We start from the raw sequence: 18,712 nt of genomic DNA, 5'->3' as shown, positions 1-18,712 counted from the left end.
GACAGCCGTTCCTATTTTCAAGTCTGAAAAATGCATGTGTTCTCTTAACATTGCTAATTTAGTTTGAGAGGCTGAACTATCCTCACTGAGGTTGAATCTGGCATCGAGTCTCCGTCAGGAACAGCCCATGACAAGCCTGAAGAGCAGCTCATCAGATCCCTGAGGAGAGCCCTGCTGTGAGGGCTGTGCCCGAGAAATGGAGCACAGGGCTTGCTGAGATGAGTGACGCAAAGCCCCAGAACAGTCCTACAGAAACCTGTGGCCTGCCTAGAATTTTCACTCTCACCTATACCGTAGATGTGGGTTCATAGAAACATAACAGCAAGTGTCCAGTCACTGGTGGCACTCAGCATCTAGGTCTCTCAGTGGGAGAGGCTGGAAGGTCCCATGGCCAGCTATAGAGCAGGTGCAAATACTTGTCAGGTGTAACTGGCATTGCTTTGCAAGAACATGAAACCAGGGTGCACAGATACTGTCATTTATTTCAAGCGAGTTGCATATCAGAATTTTTTGTATGAAGTCTTCTGGCCTTTAAATTTTGGTAGAAAAAAGTTTTGTTTGGTCTTTTAATGTGGGGTCATTAACCTATTTATTAGTTGGAAATCAACTAAATGATGGTACTCCCTGGTCATTCAAATGGACTGTTGGGACCATTTGTCCTCTTAAGAATTAACTGTTGATTTCTGTATGGAAGTCAGTCTCAGTCCAGTTGACTGAGGCCCCTAGTGTCATTTCTTAAGAGCTCCTGTCTCCTAAGCCCTACTTCATGTCCACTAATGGCACATACATATACATGTGTTAAATTTTTGTCTTTTCAGCCTGTCCGCTCATGGAAGTCCCTTGAGGGGATTAAAAGTGTCTTTGAATTTCAGGCACAGTTAGTCCCCCACATCAGTGTCCCACAACTGCTCACTGAATGTGTGAATGTGCAATTAAGGGACTAGACTGGTATGAGGAGAGAAGATGCACAGCAGACAGTGAGTGGATTGTTCTGGCCATGGTCCAAAGATCAGGAAGCATAATATATTCCCCCCAAAAAGGGATGGCAAGCACTTTCTCAGCACCTGCTGTATGCTGAGTGATTTCTTTGCTCTTTCTTCCAGAAGGAGTGATAAGAAAATGACCCAAATGGTTTCATTTTTCCTTTCTTCAGTGGCATTGAGGGGATGATTCTGTGATTCACAAAGAACAAGCAATGGTGGCTGGATGTTAGGCGGGAACATTGTGGGGGTCTGTGGGGCATGATGGATTGAGTGATTCTGAGTAGCTCTGTCTCCAGAGAGTAGTGTCCAGTGGCCCAGGCCCAGGCAGGCCCCAGATGCCCTTTCCCCTCTGTGTCTCTTAACCACTGGCAGCTTGTGTAGTAAAAGTTGAAGGATTTCTCTTGCTCTGAATTTCAATGTGTGTGGCCATTTCTACACTGGTGTCTTGCCTGTCCATGTAGAAAAGGGAGTTGGTGAGGCACATCCCAGCCTCACCCAAGGACTCATTTGTTGTGAGGTCTACACAACTGGGGAAGCTTTCTAGCCTGATGTATGTGGGGAGAGCTTCACATCACAACATCACCCCATGTGGAGGTCTCCAATGAAAATGAGACTTTTCCTACTGCTTTTTAAAAAATAATTATTTATCTAGAAATATGTATAGGGTATGCCCCTGCCTTTACCAACCAGAAACTATTATCTAGAAACTGGTTCGCATTTTATTTTATTTTATTTTTATTTGGGGGCCACACCCAGCAGTGCTCAGGGCTATTCCTGGCTCTGCACTCAGCAATCACTCCACGTGTTGCCCAGGAGACCATATGGGATGCCAGTGGATCAATCCCAGGTTGGTCCCATGCAAAACCAATGCCCTACCTGTTCCTTATTTCAAACATGTTAACAGTGGTCCGCAGAGAACTGAAATATTTTTGTATGTAGCACAGGGTCTCTATAGAACTGTGCTTTCCTTTCATATCCCTGTCTGTCCTTCCACTCTGCTGACAAAAAGGCAAATTTAAAGAGATCCCGTGGATGGGTGTTATTCATCAGCAGTCTGGTAACATGAGAGTGAGAGCTGGCCTAGCCCTTGGTATCTCATGCTTTGACTTCAGTAGCTACTAGCTGCTAGTCCAAAGGCCATTTTCCACACCTAGTTACACTCTTCATTGCCTGTTTTGCAAAACGCATACATTCAGAATTTTTGGCATGATCTGCCTTTACTGTTTCACTTTCAGAAATATATTTACTCTTTCATTGGTTGTTTGCACAATCTGGACACATGCATGATTCCTCTCAGAGCAAAGAAGACTTTAGAAGTAGTAAGTCGCAGTCTATGTTAACAAAATATTAAAATGAAAAGTTTAATTCTCCAAGGTTGCAAAGTTGAATATGGCTGTTTTTCTTCCCCCTCGCCCCCCCACATGGCATCTATAAAGATGTTCTCCACATTAGCATTTTTAAAAAGAAATTGGTTTATTGTAAATCTCAGTTCTTTAATTTTAAAAAAGAATGAAAAATATACTTTTATCTTAAAATAAGTAAGAACATTGTGTGTCACTTAAAGATGGGGTGTATTATAGGATGTGCTAAACCATATGGTCTAGCCCATTGGGATTTATGTCTTCTCTGCTGTTGGTTGCTGATTGAACCATTTCTCCGCACATGGTTGCCTGAGCATCTGTGCAGTCTTCAATGTGCTTTCTCTGATGCTATGGTGACTTTCAGCATTTGTTACTCCCTGCCCCACAAATATCTTTTTATTTATTTATTTATTAAATCACCATGAGAAAAGTTACAAAGCTTTCATGATTAAGTCTCAGTCATACAATGATCAAACACCCATCCTTTCACCAGTGCACGTGTTCCACCACCAAGAACCCCAGTATATCTCCCATCCCACCCCTTACCCCCCCACCTGTGTGGCTGATGATTTTCACTTTAATCTCTCTTTACTTTTGATTACATTCAATATTTCAACAGAAAACTCACTATTATTATTTGGAATTTTCCCCTAACAATCTGACCTGCCAAAAAGGCATCATTTGATAATATGTTTTCCATTGCTGAGAATGAAGAGCACATGAGGTCGTGAGGCTGCAATAGTGGCTGCCTGATTTGGATTTCTGGTATTTAGTAATTAAGTCCAGAGAAATTTCTGCCAGAGGTAGCGTCACTGCAAGCTCGTACCTCTGTTGAGTGGTTCTAAAAAATGGTGGTCGCTATGCTACGGGCGAAAGAAAAGGCCGAGAGAGAAAAACCTTTCCCCTCCCGGGGTGTCATGGGGCCGTAGCTTAGTTCACAGTCTAGAGGCATTTCTACAAGAAGCCGCTGGGTGCCGAAAGTAGTTAGTGGGCCTCCGGGATCATGGTTGCTTAAGAACGGAGGAGCCATTTGTGTGGGGCTACTTGGGATCTAGTTTTGGCGGAAAGCGGCCAACCCCACAAATATCTTTAGTTTACAATTGGCATCTTAATTTTTGGTATGAAACGAAGAGACTTCAGACTTCTTCCACTAAAGTTTAATGTCCTGCTTAAACATTCAGCTTATTTAAAACATGCTGGAATAACTTGGATTCCGAATTCTTTCATGCATTGGTTTCTTTGTAAACTCAATGACTGTTGTGTTACGTTAGGATACTTTATGTCCCTCCAAGAATCAGAGAGACTTTAGAACTACGAATATCATGGTCCTGTTAGAATAGAAAATTTGAAGTTCCTGGGGGTCATTGAACTCATCGAACTTAGGTTGTTTTGCTCATGGGAAAATCCCTCTCAGTGCAGTAATATTAAATGTGGCAGTGATTGTGTTCCCAAAGTAAACAGTGACTTTCAGAGTTCTAATTTGGACAAATGTGTGACAAGCAACTGTTCTGTGGAATTATAGAGGCTCATTTTATACACAGCTGTGTGATGCTGACTTCACATTCTCTTGCAGAAGACTCACACTTCGAAATAAGTCTACTCTAGGAAAAAGGTTATCCACTTTCAGAAGAATTCCACATCCTAAAAAAAAGGCAGGGGTGGGGGGAGTTCATAACTGAGGTTCAAAGAGCAAATGTTTCTAACACCATATATTATTTTTCAGATCGTATGCTACACAGTTACTCAGGAATATATTTGTAGAGCGGGTAAGAAGATTCTGGTACTAGCATAAAAACCTAGTTTTCAGGAAGAAAAGAAATGATACATATTAGGCTGTTATTTAATATCCTTTGAGATATGAAAAAAAGTACATTTCTTTCCCTTCAGTGGTTTGAATTCTGTCACAGCTATTCGTCAGTCTTTCTTTCAATAAATAGTGGTGATTGATAGTTTTCAAACTTTCCAGGCTGTGCAGTCTAAGTGAATAATCTCTCTCTCTCTCTCTTTCTCTCTCTCACTGTTAAAAATGACACTGGTTAATAGCTGCCACCAGGTTTCCTTCATGTATTCTGTTTCCTGGATCTCTCTTCTAACACTGAGGTGTTTTTTTCAAGAGTCAGTTCAGCGGGTGGAGAGTTAGTACACTGGGTAATATGCTTGCCTTGCACATGTCTGACCTGGGTTCAATTTAACACCCATATGGTCCCCTGAGCCCCACTAGGAGTGATCACTTATCGTCGCTGGGTGTGGCCTAAAAACAAAAACAGAGTCTATGTGTATTATTTAAGATATGTGAGACAAGGAAAGGGAGAGGGAGAGGGAGTGGGAGGAGAAAGGGAAAGGGAGAGGAACAGAGAGAGAGAGAGAGAGAGAGAGAGAGAGAGAGAGAGAGAGAGAGAGAGAATATCCCAGAATTCTTGGGGATAATTTGTAGGATGACATTACTTTGTCCTTTCTCCCCTTGCCACAAGAAGTTTATCCCGGTTTATCCCGGATTTTAGCCTTACCCCATTTCTTTGTTTATCTGTAACTACTTCTCTATGCTCTCTTCCCTAAACAGTTAATCAGTTTTTCCCCCTAATCTGACCTTACAAATTAACAGTCTGATTAGGGGGGAAAAGCTGATTAAAGAAGAGAGAATAGAGAAGTGGTTATAGCTAAACAAAGGGATGGGAGCACCTTGACAGGTGTGACAAGCTAAGCTCCTTAGCTTAGAAAAGAGGGAAAAAATTAAGCAATGTCATCCTACATCTCCCCCTTTTTGTTTACAAAATTACAAAAATTTGAAGTAGAAATTTGAAATAGAAATACATGGCTGTTGTTATCCTAGGCAAAAACTGTCCCTCGTGTACTCCTTAAATATTCTACTTCACTTTACTTGTTTGTATGCCTTTAACTCCCAGTAGATAGAATTTCACTGAGCTTTAAAAGATGTTGAACACCATCAGCCATTTGAAGAAATGCAAATTATAACTATTAAATCCATTTAAGTGGCAAAAACTAAAAAGGCTGATGATGCAAGTGTTGACAAGGATAAGTTGCTAACACATTCAGACAGGACTGGTAAGAAAATGACCCAGCATGTTGGAAAGCGTCTTAGTTTCTATGATGTTATGCATATACTTCCTCAGTGAGGATATGTACACAGGGTGTAGCAGAGGAATCTCAACCATAGATTCTGCTCAAGAGAAGGAAAAACATGGACCACAAAACATATCATACAAATGTTTAGAGTGGAATCTTTCATCATATCCCTAACCTGTAAAAAACCGAAAATGTGTGATAACATGCAAATGGATAAATAATATTGAGTTACTGTAGTGCACTGGAATGCAGCTTAGCAACAAAAAGAATAAACAGTGATGTGTGAAAAAATACAACTCTTAAGGTGTTAGGCTAGTAAATAGGTTGCAAAACAAGTGACAAAAGTATGCAAATAATTGCAAGGGTTTAGTGTGCAGAGGAAGAGATTGATGGTCTACAAAGTGGAAAGAGAAAATATTTCTTTTTTATAATTAGTGAGTCACCGTGAGGGTGCAGTTACAGAGTTTCCTGCCTGTGCTACAGTCATAGAATACTCGAGTACCCATCCCTCCACCAGTGCCCGTTCTCCTCCATCGATGACCCCAGGGTCCCTCCACCCCCCCCCCCGTGCTATCTACCCACCCCCCGTCACCCTTCTCCCCCGTGACAGGGAATTCCTTAGTGTTCTCTCTCTCCTTTTGGGTGTTATGGTTTTAATGGAGATACTGGGTAGCTATCATGTTCAATCTATAGTCTGCTTTCAACTCGCCTCTCCTATCCTGAGTGGATTCTCCACTGCACTTTTGTTGGTGTTCCCTTCTCTGTCTGAGCTGCTCTCTCCCCCAGCATGTGAGGTCAGCTTCTAAGTCATGGAGCAGGCCTCCTGGTACTATTCCTACTATTCTAGAAAGTGTTTCTTTTTAATTTAATTTAATTAACTATTTTTTAAAAATTTTATTATAATTTTATAAAGTAGTTCACAATATTTGATTACTTTTATTCAAATACCAACCCCACCACCATTACACCTTCCCACAACTATATTTGGATGTTTCCATCCCGAACCCCAAACCCTACCCAAAAGCAGAACCGAAATAACTTATTTTGTATTGTTTGTTGTAAATAAACTGCTGAAAAATTTCCAAAAAACTTTCCTTAGATGAGAGTGCATGAAGATGTATTTAACCCATGGTCCATTGAGCCCTTCTATAAGAGATTATGTTGCTATGTTGTTTGATTATGTTGTTAAATGTTGAGCCTTGCTTGTTTATATATGTATATATAAATATGTATATTTTCCTCTAAGATTGGTTGCCTTCTATTTTAAACCCCATCAAATGTGGTGAGGTACTCTTGGAGTATGAGTGGTGTGAGATATGAGATGTCTGGTGCCACGAATGTGGCCACATGGTCTAGGGATAAATTTACTCTTGGGTGAGGCTGGCTCTAGCGTGTGAAGAGTGGCCATGAGCATGGCAGAGGTTGAGTTCTGGAGGTTTTTGTCTGCTGAGTCTGGGTCCCTTGGGGCAGGGAGGGGCTCACCCACCACCCCTTCCTAAAACAGCCTGGTTCGAGGTTCGGTGGCATGGCTATGGTAGTATTGTTTTATGCTTGGAAAGAGAAAACGTGTTTTTTTTTCAATTTTCATTTTTTATTATTAGTGGATCATCCTGAGGTACAATTCCAGAGTTAGAAACTTTAATGCTTGTGTTCCAGTCACACAATAATCAGGGGCAGCTCAGATAGAGAAGGGAACACCAGGTAAAGGGTGTTCTGAGGACCTGCTCGGGATGGGAGAAATGTGCTGAATGTAGACTACAGACCAAACATGATGGCCACTCAATACCTCTATTGCAGACCACAACACCCAAAAGGAGAGCGAGAACAAAAGGGAATGCCCCGCCACCGAGGTGGGGTGGGGTGGGGGGCGGGTAAGGTGGGGATGATGGGAGGGATACTGGGATCATTGAGAAAATGCTTTGAGGTGAAGAAAATGTAGCATATCTTGATTGCAAAGGAAGGTACATGGTTGTATATCTTTGTCAAAACCTCTTTGAATTGTTCACTTTAAATGGGTGTACCTTGTTGTATGCTACTTATAACTAAGGCTAATTAAATGCTGTCCCCAAAGGAAATACAAAGATTTCTGTCAAAATTTATCTGCTGATGACAGTTTAGTGAATTGGGTTAGTTTACTCTGAGAAAGTAAGTATTCATCATCAGGAATTGAAATCTTTTGTCAGTAAATATGACCAGTGTAGAGAAATTAAGTTGTTGCTAAGAGGTTCCCTGAGGTACCAGTACCGGATAGACACTGCAGTTCTCATAGGCAAGGAGCTTGATAATCTTGATAATGTTTGCTTAATTGCTGTGAGATACCTCCTTGTCTGTCTTGAAGCATTACACATTTAACCACAATTCTTTTTTATCTACATATGAATTTTAACTTTAAGGATAGTCATAGGTTGGACAAAGCAACATTCAGCGTAAGAAAAATACGAGCTCTGCTTACACCATCAGCTCCAAGTAGAACTGTGCTATTAATGTAATTTTAGCTAAGGCCATCTTTATTAGCCTGTAGTGAAATTGCTGTATTTGTTCTCTTTTAAAATTTTACAAAGTTTTACATGTTTAGGCCCATAATTGCAAAAGCAGAGAGGTATTAACTTCGATGCTGTCAAGAAAAAGGTGTATTGTTTGGGGAGTTAAATGATAGGAAAGGAGTAGCATGTATATGTAAATGCCAGCTATACCCAGCATGAGAGGACAGTCAGTGAGCAGGTCTGAAGAACAGGAGACACCAATCAAGAGATGTTTCCTCTGGAAGTTTACACGAGTAAAGGAAAATGAATGTGTCAAATATAAAAATCACAAAACTGTTTTGAGCCTGGTACAGTTGAGCATTTTCATTAGATCTTCACTAGCTTAAGGCTAATTCAGGAGAAGGGAGTTTGTTCTGAGATGTGAAGGCTGAGTGTGATTTGATTTAATTGCTAATTGTGAAACTTAACCCATCTTGGCTTTCAGTATCCTCAGCTCTGAGCCTTTTGGAATTTGCAGAACATCAAAGTGAGGGCTGAGCCAGCTGCTGCTCCCATCTACCAGTTTCCTTAGGACACTGCCAAGCCACCGAGGAAGAGTGGTACCTTCCTTGACAGATTTCAGTGGGGCCGGAAGTATTTAATTTGCTGTTACTGTTGTTTGTTTGGACTTGGGGTCACACTGGCTATTACTTGGGGGCAGCTAATGGCTCAGTGCTCAGGGCTCGCTTTTGGAGATGCTTGGGGAAACTTGAACTTAGGATCCCAGCATGCCAGCTGGCTGACACTGTTGAATTTGGAGAAAAGATGTCCGATCTGTGCAAACTGGTAGAAATACATCTAGGCTCTAGAAAAATTCACCTTTCCTGGTTTGTTTAATAAAGTCAAAGTGATAGCAGTGGAATTGCCTTTTGGATCCATCTGCTTTTAGTCAGGCAGGTTGTACTTCAGGGTCCATGAGCTGAACCTCTGCAGACTCATGCCCATTTCCACAGAATAACATGTCTATGGCATTCATATAATTCTGTTTGAAAAACTGAAAATAGTGGTAAAGTGGTGAAAGTTCTTATGCATAAGAAATGCAGAACTAACAATATAGCACCACTGGGACAAGAGTAGTATTTGGCATGGGAAGAAAGTCTTCACTTATGGTCCCACACTTATCATATTGTATTATATATTTAATTATGAAGAAAAGCAAATAATTGTAGTTGTGTAAAAGGTTGGACATAGCTATTTTAGTATACAATACAAATATATATGTATGTATGTATATGCATATATATTTGTAAACTTCCAAAAGGAAAATTCTAATTAAGGATTTAGGAATGTTTCTGTATCTTTCTAGTGATGAAATCCACAATCCCAACTCCTTGAACCCCTCATAAATGCTAAGTTCATTGTTGCTTTCAGTAATATTTTTAAATTAAAATGACTGACTTAAGGGGCCAGAGTGATAATACAGAGGCTTAGCGTTTGCTTTGCATATAACTGACCTGGTTTCAATACCCAGCATCCTGTACAGTCTCCTGAACACAGCCAGGAGTGATTCCTGAGTGCAAAGCCAGAATTAACCCCTGAGCATCACTGGGTGTGGTCCCTAAATAAAAATAAATAAAATAAAAAGAGAGAGACTCCTTTATAAATATTAGCAACTACACTAAGTAGGTCTAAACTCACTCTGATATCCAGCCATTTTTAATATTATTTTTTTGGGAAAATGGATTATTACTGTCCAATCAGTGTCTTACAAATAGACTTTTGAATCATGTTGCATTTCAGAATGAGGAACTATTTGTGATACTAATACCTTCTATTGGCTTTCTTGAGAACTGTGCAGAAGGGACTTATATTCTGGCATACATTTGTAGTGAATTCAGCATGTCTGGGTTTGTTTCAAAGATTATTGCTAAGAGGGGACTCAAAAGCAATTATAAGCAAAGTAGTAGCTGGAAATGAATCAAGGGTAGAGTTGGGAGTGTGGATCTGGAGAGTGTTTTAGTGGCAAAAAATTTTTTCAGAAAGGAAAGTGTGAATATGGGTAGATGAAGTGAAGTAAGAACAGAATGGAAAATAGGTAAGGAGTTTAGGAGCAGAAAAAGTTGAAAATGAAGGGGCAGGATAGAAGAAAAAAGGATTGACAGTTGATATATTTTTTCCTTTATTATTAGTTTTTAAGGAAACTATAATCAAAATATACCATATGTTGGAACTGCTGATGGCCTATAAGGAGGGTAGCACTGTAGCACTGTAGCACTGTCATCCCGTTGTTCATCAGTTTGCTCGGGTAACTTGTCAGGCTCTGCCGTGCAGGCGGGATATTCTCATAGCTTTCCAGGCTCTCTGAGAGAGATGGAAGAATTGAAACCAGGTCAACTGCGTACAAGGCAAATGCCCTACCCACTGTGCTATTGCTCCAATCCATAAGGAGGGTAGACAACAAATAACCTCCAAGACCTGTAAATTATGCCCTGTGGCTCTTACAATGAAATATTAGCATCAGGATTTAGATACAACATAGGGCATAGGTCTTTTAATATACACACATATATAGGTATGTATATGTATATGTACATCTATATTATACTTGTGAATTCAGCCTATTTACAGAGAACCTTTGATGAGTTAGCATGATTAGAGGTTTACAAAGAAAGTCTCTTCCTTCATGAAATCTACAATTGAATATGATTACAGACAACTAAAAAAATGAGGCAGTGCAGAATAGGGTGTGATGGTGCTGTTATCTAAAAGCTGACCATGCATAGAATATTAGGTTTTCATAAATTTATTCTTAATTTAAAATATTTGCTGTCCCAGCTCTTTTGCTGCATTGTTAGATTTATGGAGGGAAACAATATAGAACACACATGTGTGTGTATGTGTGTGTGTGTGTGTGTGTGTATTCTTTATTGTTTGTAATCACTATGGGAACATGCTAACTACTCCTACATTGATTTAGGTTGATTATAATAAATTTGACTCATGTAGATGTTTAATGTTAGTCATTTTAAGCACAAGGAAACTGTCACTGTATTAAATTATTTGCCTGTATGTGAGAAAATGTCTATCAGTAGAATATGGTGAATATTTTTATTGACATGGTTTAACTTCCTTCCTGGTGTTTGATGCTCATCCTGCTAATGAAAAGGACGCCACCTCATGTCTATAGTTTGCAGTTCAAAATAGCTAGAAAGTCACATCCATTCCCACTTGCATACCTGCTCCAAGAGGTCATCTCTGTGCTCGTGTCTTTCTCACTCATGACCCATGCTATGCTGTGTACATAACTGTCACAGTCATTTTTTCAGTATTTTAGAAGGGTTCTTCCAGACCATGGAAACTTCTGCCATAAAGTATCAAAGTTCCTAGTTTCGTTTTACACACGAGAAAACTGCAATTTTAAGAGATTAGTAAAACTCCAGGTTTTGGTTCTGTAGAATAGTAAGACCTTAAATACATCTTATATACTTCTTAAACATATCTGATACTGTCCAAGTCTTACTATTTTTTTCCCCACATGAACTTAGTTCTGGCTTTTGGATGGTAGCTAAGCCACAATTGAACCAGGGGTAGGAGGATTTCTGTTCATTCAATGTATTTCTTTAAGACTGTAATTTATCTTATCCTATGATAAATTATATACAAATGTAACTTTACTAGCCAAAGGACAGTTGTCCAGACAGAATAATTTTAGCAGACTTTTGTGCTTCCTTGATTAACTCAAACCAGATTTTTTATTATGAGCCAAAAATTGCATTCTTATATTTGAACCAGATATCCTATTCATAGTCATAAATTCACTGGGAAGATCAGAACAATGTTTTGGTTTTAAAATCTGAAGAATAGTTCTATTCTTTATTTTAACTTAATAACAGACAACACACCAAGACACTTACTTAGGCTGGTAGTGCTGTTTTGAAAGGTACTGGCAGTTAATTTAATGAGATATTTTCTTCAACATGAAGTGTTTGGGATATGGCTCAAGGGAGAGAGCATGTGTGAGATGCTGAGTACCTACCCTCACACCACATGCCACTCACCCCTAGCACTGCAGGGTGTGCCCCCACCCCAAACAACAACAACAAAAATGTGCATTGATTATTCTAATGATACATTGTAAGAAATTATTTCATCCAAAGCTCTCGTCAGAGAATGTGTTTTAAGATTTGTGTTATTTTTTTGTCGCCTAATTTCTTTGGGATGATTTAAAGATTGCCTTGTGCAGAGTAAGAAATATTTACTGTTTGGGTTCTAGCAGTGTTATCTTTCCCCAAAAGCTTGAGAAAAATAAATGAATACATCATTGAGAAGTGAAAAAGTTGCAAAACTGTAGCAGTTTAGGTCCAGTAGAGAAAAATTGGGTACTCTAGGTCAAGCATAGATTGTAAACAGAGTGTATAATTATACATACCAAATGTCAGTATCAGCACAGGAATGTTTTTACTCATGAAACAGATCTAGAGGGTAGCACAGTGAAATTTTAATACATAAATTATACCAAGTTGAACTTGACATATTTTACACAGAGAAATACTAATAGCCAACTGGTCAACTAAGTTTTAGGGAACCTAGTTTAGAATTCTAGTTTTGATATGTTTATTAATTCTGTGTTTTTATCTTTCATATTCTAAGTATAAAATGATAGTTACCGGGGCTAGAGCGAAAGCACAGCGGGTAGGGTGTTTGCCTTGCTTGAGGCTGACCCGGGTTCAATTCCCAGCATCCCATATGGTCTCCCAAGCAACGCCAGGAGTAATTGCAGAGTGCAGAGCCAGGAGTACCCCCTGTGCATCTCCAGGTGTGACCCAAAAAGGAAAAAAAAATTAGTTACCAGAGGGCAGTGGGAAGATGGTAGGAGGTGCAAGTATCAGAAAGGGTTAATGTGAAGGTTGAATTGAGCTAAAACTTTGGTAGTGATTTTGGTGTGGTATGCACATAAATGGGGGTGTAAAAGAATGTTCCTGAAACTGATACAACATTGTGACATGAGTGCTATATAGGCAAAAAAAAAAATGACTAAATTTCCAACCGTGGCACTTTAAACAGATATGCTAATCTCTCTTCCCTTCTCCACTCTTGTTTCAGGCCACGAGGGAAGCCATTACTCAGCACTGCACTGACCTTGGAAATTTGCTGGGCAAGGAGAACGATGTGGCCCTCATCATCGATGGCCACACTCTCAAGTATGCACTTTCCTTTGAAGTTCGGAGAAGCTTCCTGGACTTAGCGCTTTCCTGTAAAGCCGTCATTTGCTGCAGGTAGGGATGCTGTGCGCGATCCTGTTTTGCTCTGTCTGTGTCCTGTGTGTTCGTGAGAAACTTAGTGCATGCGAAAGCTATGGTTATGTTTTTTTAAAATCTTTATAAAAGGCAAAATAAAAAGACAAATTTCATTATGCATTCGCAGGTTTTGTGGGCAGTAGTGGGTGGTTCTTATGTTTGGGGGGTGGAGGTGGGATTTTGTTTATGAGAAGAGAAAAGAAGGGCCTTCAGTCATATTCACCTTGGTTCGGGGAGAGGGGTTCATTGGAAAAGCACTTCAAGTTGGTATGGGAATCCAGAAAGGTCATCTCTACTTTATATTGGTCCTTTGGTTTGGCATACAGGTTTCCAGATGTGTATTTGCATTGGGTTAAAATCGAACCAGAAATCTCTATAGGTAGGTTTAGCATGAAAAATGGAAAGCTGTTTTTTAAAAATATATATATTTATTGAGGGCACCTTGCTTTCTAAGAATGTGGGTGTTTATGTTTCAGTGACCCAATGTTACCACTCAACACCCAGCACAGAAGTGCTGCTGTCCTCTGGCACTGTCCACAGTTTGAGCATCCTTTTCAGCCCCCATCGTAGCACCTTGGTAACTTCTGTGTTACCTTCAGAGTTTAACGATTTGTCTTCATGGACATTGTCTCTTCTCTTGATTTGTTTCTCATCACATATCTTTCTGATATCCTTGACTTAAGCAATCCCTCCAGTTCTATGGTGTAGCAAAAGACATGATTTAGTCTTTTCTTCTAAGTGAGTCGTGTTCCCTTGTGTATAATACCATGGTTTCTTTATCCACTCATCTGTTGTTGGGCTCTTGAGTTATTTCCATATTTTGGCTATTGTCAATAGCTCAGTGAATACAGGTGTGCACATATCATTTTTGCATTCTTGAGATAGGAGTAGAAATAATGGGTGATATGTTAGTTCTTTTTTATTTTGAGAAGTTTCTATACCATTTCTAAAGAGACTGGGCCACTTTACACCCCTGTGAACAGTGATGTAAGATTTAAAATGACCAATTGCAGCCTCTCAATTTTCTGCCCTACCCTCTTCCACCATATCTCTATGTAGAACCCTGGACTCTATTCGAACAAAAATGTTGTTTCCTGTGAGTTTATTTTATTGCCCTGCTTCTCTTGGGTGGCTGTAGAGAGTGCTGAGGATTCAGCCCAGAGCCTCATACATGCAAAGCTTTCAGTTACCATGAACTTTCCCATCCTCCCTAACATGATCCCTTTTCTTCATTTGGAACATGCCAGCAGAGTTCAGTGGGAGCTGGATGACTGCTGGTGGAGCCTGCAAGGTGGGAAGGTATGTTCTTTTGGGCCTATGTCAGCAGTACTGGAGGTCCGTGAGAATGAGGCACACAGTAGAATGTGTTTGAAACTTTTCATCTTCAAATCAGGCATACTTGCAGTGAGCCTGCCATAGGCAAGAGAGATCAGAAAATCTAGAAATGAAAGCCCACACTTCCTGGTTTTCTGTGATCACTCTCATCTTTTTATTTTCTTTTTTAAATTTTTTATTAGAGAATCACTGTGATGTACAGTTACAAACTTATGAACTTTTGTGTTTGCATTTTACTCATATAGTTTTCAGTTTATTAACGGGCTGGAGTGATAGCACAGCAGGTAGGGAGTTTGCCTTGCACGAGACCGATCTAGGTTTGATTCCTCCACCCCTCTTGGAGAGCCCGGCAAGCTACCGAGAGTATCTCGCCCACACGGCAGAGCCTGGCAAGCTACCCATGGCATATTCAATATGCCAAAAACAATTACAAGAAGTCTCACAATGGAGCATTACTGGTGCCCGCTCTAGCAAATTGATGAGCAATGGGATGACAATGATACAGTGATGACAGAGAATGTGATTTTGAGTTGTCAAATCACATACCATGCAGTTTACCCATTTAAGGTGTATGGTACAATCAATGGTGTTTAGTATATTCATATTTTTACAACCATCTTTATACCCATTTTAGAATATTTTAAATTTCCTCAAACAAAGTTCTCTTACCCTTAGAAACAATCCCTTCCTGACCAAATAATTGATTCTCTGTGACCCTCTCTACAGGTTTGCTCATTCAGGAGATTCCATATGAATGCATCCACATGACAGTCTTTCTCTGCTTTTTTTTAACTTAGCATAATATTTTCAAGGTTCAGACACTTATGTAGAATATATCAATACTTCATTCCCTTTTATAACTGAGTAATATTCCATTGGATGGACTTGACACATGCGGTCTGTATATTTTGATCGATATTTGCAGTGTTTATGCTTTTGATTATTGTAACGAAGATTCATGGTTGAGTTTCCATCTGCACATGTTTTCATTTCTTTTGTGGAATTACTGGCTTATCTGGTAGTTCCATGTTTCATGTCTTAAAGAACCATCAGACAATTTTCTAAAGTTGTGGTACCACTATATGTTCCTTCCTGCTGTTTGTGAGAACATTGATTGCACCCTTTTTGTGAATGTTTATTCTTATATGTGTCTAATTTTGAAATTTTATTTTGTTACTTTATTTTCTCCTTCCCTTTTCTATTATTGCACTTGATGGAGGGCTGGTGTTTGCACCTGCACTACTCAGACACTTGGCTGTAGTTCTTGCTGGGGCACCCAGCTGGTTGCAGGGCTTGCAGTCAGCCACAGTGCACACCAGGTGGCACACACTGTAGATGGGTTGTTAGTACAAGTAGTCTTGGAGGGTGGTCTCTATTTAGCTGTGGTGCCCAGCACATTCTGGTTGTAATGTTCCTGTGGTGCTCACACATGTTGCCTGGAAGTCTCACACTCTTTGCCAGGTACTCACACACATTAGTGGTGGTGCTTGTGCATACATGACTGTGTGTACACACCTGAGTGAACATCAGAGAATACATACTTGATGGATGGTGATGCCAGTGGTGAACTCAGAACCTCATGCTTGCAAGGTGAGCATTTTTAGTCATCGAGCCATCTCCAGGACTGCTGATTTTTCTGTTTTGCTTTTCACTCTGGCCATCTTAGTGTGAATTTGTATCTCACTTGATTATTTTTTACTGTGATGATTAGTGAAGTTGAACACAATTTCATATGCCTGTTGCATGTGCATGTTTTCCATGGCATACAAATTAATATCTCTTAGCCAAATAAATGATTCAGATCCTTTGTCCATTTTTCAGTTGAGTTATCTTTTAATTATTGAGCAACAAATTCTCTGTGGTCTTGAAACAGGTATTATACCAAATACAATGATTTAAAAATATTTTCTCTCCCGTTCTGCACTTTGTCTTTTCATTTTTTGAGGATATTATTTGCAACACAATTTTGAATTATTTTCTTCCTTGTGCCCTTGGTGCTTTGATGTCATGTCGAGTGTACTTTTTAAGCAGCCAGTACTATGCTTTGTTTTCTGAAATCATTTTGGAAAATTTAAACCAAGCATGTGCAAATCTTAAGAAGGGTGGAAAGAGTGGTGGTGGCAAACTTTCTCAAAATTTCCCCTGTGTCTTTGTTTAAATTGCTGAGTGGGTGTGAGCTGATTTCTATGAAGCCCATCCCACCCAGAGTCATAAATAAGTTCCTGTGAAGGTCATTCTCTCTTCTGACTGTCAGGTTATTGGACAATGAATTTATCACTTAGAGTGATGGAGTTTCTGGTTGGTGAGCTTCTGCACAAGAAACTAAGAGAAGCAACATGGAGAAGTCTGGTCAACTATAAACCAAAGCAGACATCCTATAACTTTATGGTTTTTCAAAGAGAAATCAAAGTGGGTCTGTTTAGATTCTCTGGGGAGAGTCTAGGCTTTAGAGCAATACGTTCTTTGCTTGCCAGGTGCTGATACTAAAGAAAAACGTTTTCTCCTCTCTTCCTTGGGCTCCATTCAGAGTGCTTTGTGCATAAGGTTTCACACTTAACAGCTTCACAGGAAGGACTTCAAACTGGAGTTGGCACAGAAAGAGGAAATTTCAAATTAAATGCTGTTACTGTCTACAAAATAGAAACACTAATTGAAAAAAGGAGTCTAGGAAAATGCATTGCTTTAGTTCTTCCAGGGATGTTTCTTGGCTGGTCGCACAATGCAAAGACAAAATAAAACACTCATGTACTTGTAATGTGCTCACTAATCATTGAGAATTTTAGCTTAAGTTAAATTTAATATGTAATTGCAAACATAAGATTGACCTTAATTCTTACTTTTTAATTTTTAAAAGGTGACATTTGTGAAACTTTTAATAATAAAATAATCTTTTTTTTTCAAAAAATAACTCTTCAGTGAAAGCATGCAGAATTGTCTTTGAACACTATCATTTCTATCAATTCAGAGATTGATAATGTATAAAATTGGATACTTTTAAATTGAAGCAATATTGTAGATAATGGAAGAGGGAAATGTAAGGGAATGTAAGAGGGAAATTTGTCAAACATTTGCTGAGATTAGAATAAGACATTTTTGTGATGTGTATGTGAGTGTACCCAAATATTTTGAGGTTATTTAAAATCCAGAAAGGTCATTAACAGCTGGCCAGAAGAGCAGCTAATGACTTGATACTCTACTGAGACTTACTGTTGAATCTGGCAAGGACATTACCATGTTCTGGTGAGGTATAAGCTGCCTAGGCTGATCAGGTTTATACTGAGGGCTTGACATTTGTGGGGCACATTCCTGAGTGTCATAAGTGAGCAGCATATGATCTTTACCTTCGTGTTGCCAATAGTCACTCAGAATGTCTTGTAATACTGAACTTTCTCTGTTTCTCTGAGTCTCATTACCCCAGATCTGTGAAATGGGCTTGAATAAAGCTCACTTCTTTTTTTTTTTCTTTTTGGGTTACACCTGTCAATGCACAGGGATTACTCCTGGCTCATGTACTCAGGAATTAGTCCTGGTGGTGATCGGGGGACCATATGGAATGCTAGGGATTGAACCCAGATCAGCCATGTGTAAGCCCTATCCTCTGTGCTATTGCTCTAGCCCTGAAGCTCACTTCTTTAGGAGGAACCTCCCTTTTGCCACAGGCACCAGCTGCCGGGTTTTTTTCTTTGTTTTTTGTTTGTTTGGGGGACACTTCTGTTTGTGCTCAGGCCTTACTTCTGGCTCTGTGCTCAGGGATCATTCCTAGAGGTGCTCAGGGGGTTGTATGGGAAGTCATGGATTGAACCCAAGTGGGCAGCATATGAGGCAAGTACCCTACCCACTCCACTGTACTATCCAGCCCCTAGATTCCTTTCTTGATTCCTCTTCAACCTTTCAGAATCCATGTTTCAGCCCTTGGATTCTCTTCTGTTCCTGTGACACCCCTTTCTACCATCTTGTTCTCTCTCCACCAACATATTTCTTTTTTCCTTCTGGAAGTTTTTGAAACTATCTGTTCTAGGTTTTAAAAAATTTCCTTTTTTTTTTTTTTTTTTTTTTTAAGAAACTACTGTATAACCTCCCAATTTTACTGCTGATTAAAAGAGATCTTCAGGGATAGCTGTGGATATTGCTGTCACCTTGGTAGTCTGTGAACATTGAACTATAAAGTCACACTCCTGGGCTGAGCATTC

General features: G+C 39.6%; 1 protein-coding gene across 3 annotated transcripts in view; it reads left to right on the top strand.

Annotated features, from left to right (window-relative positions):
- ATP8A2 (ATPase phospholipid transporting 8A2) overlaps positions 1–18,712 on the top strand; it is a 651,431-nt gene that overhangs the window by 272,353 nt on the left and 360,366 nt on the right. For all 3 annotated transcript variants that reach the window (XM_055146569.1, XM_004604655.2, XM_055146669.1), the window contains exon 25: positions 12,994–13,166. In XM_055146569.1, coding sequence (XP_055002544.1) covers positions 12,994–13,166 — 173 coding nt within the window. The remainder of the gene's footprint in view (positions 1–12,993; positions 13,167–18,712) is intronic.

Source organism: Sorex araneus, chromosome 1, assembly GCF_027595985.1.
Source record: "Sorex araneus isolate mSorAra2 chromosome 1, mSorAra2.pri, whole genome shotgun sequence".
NCBI classification, from domain to species: Eukaryota; Metazoa; Chordata; class Mammalia; order Eulipotyphla; family Soricidae; genus Sorex; species Sorex araneus.
The sequence above is the reverse complement of the archived record's forward strand: the minus strand, read 5'-3'. Positions and strand labels throughout refer to the sequence as shown.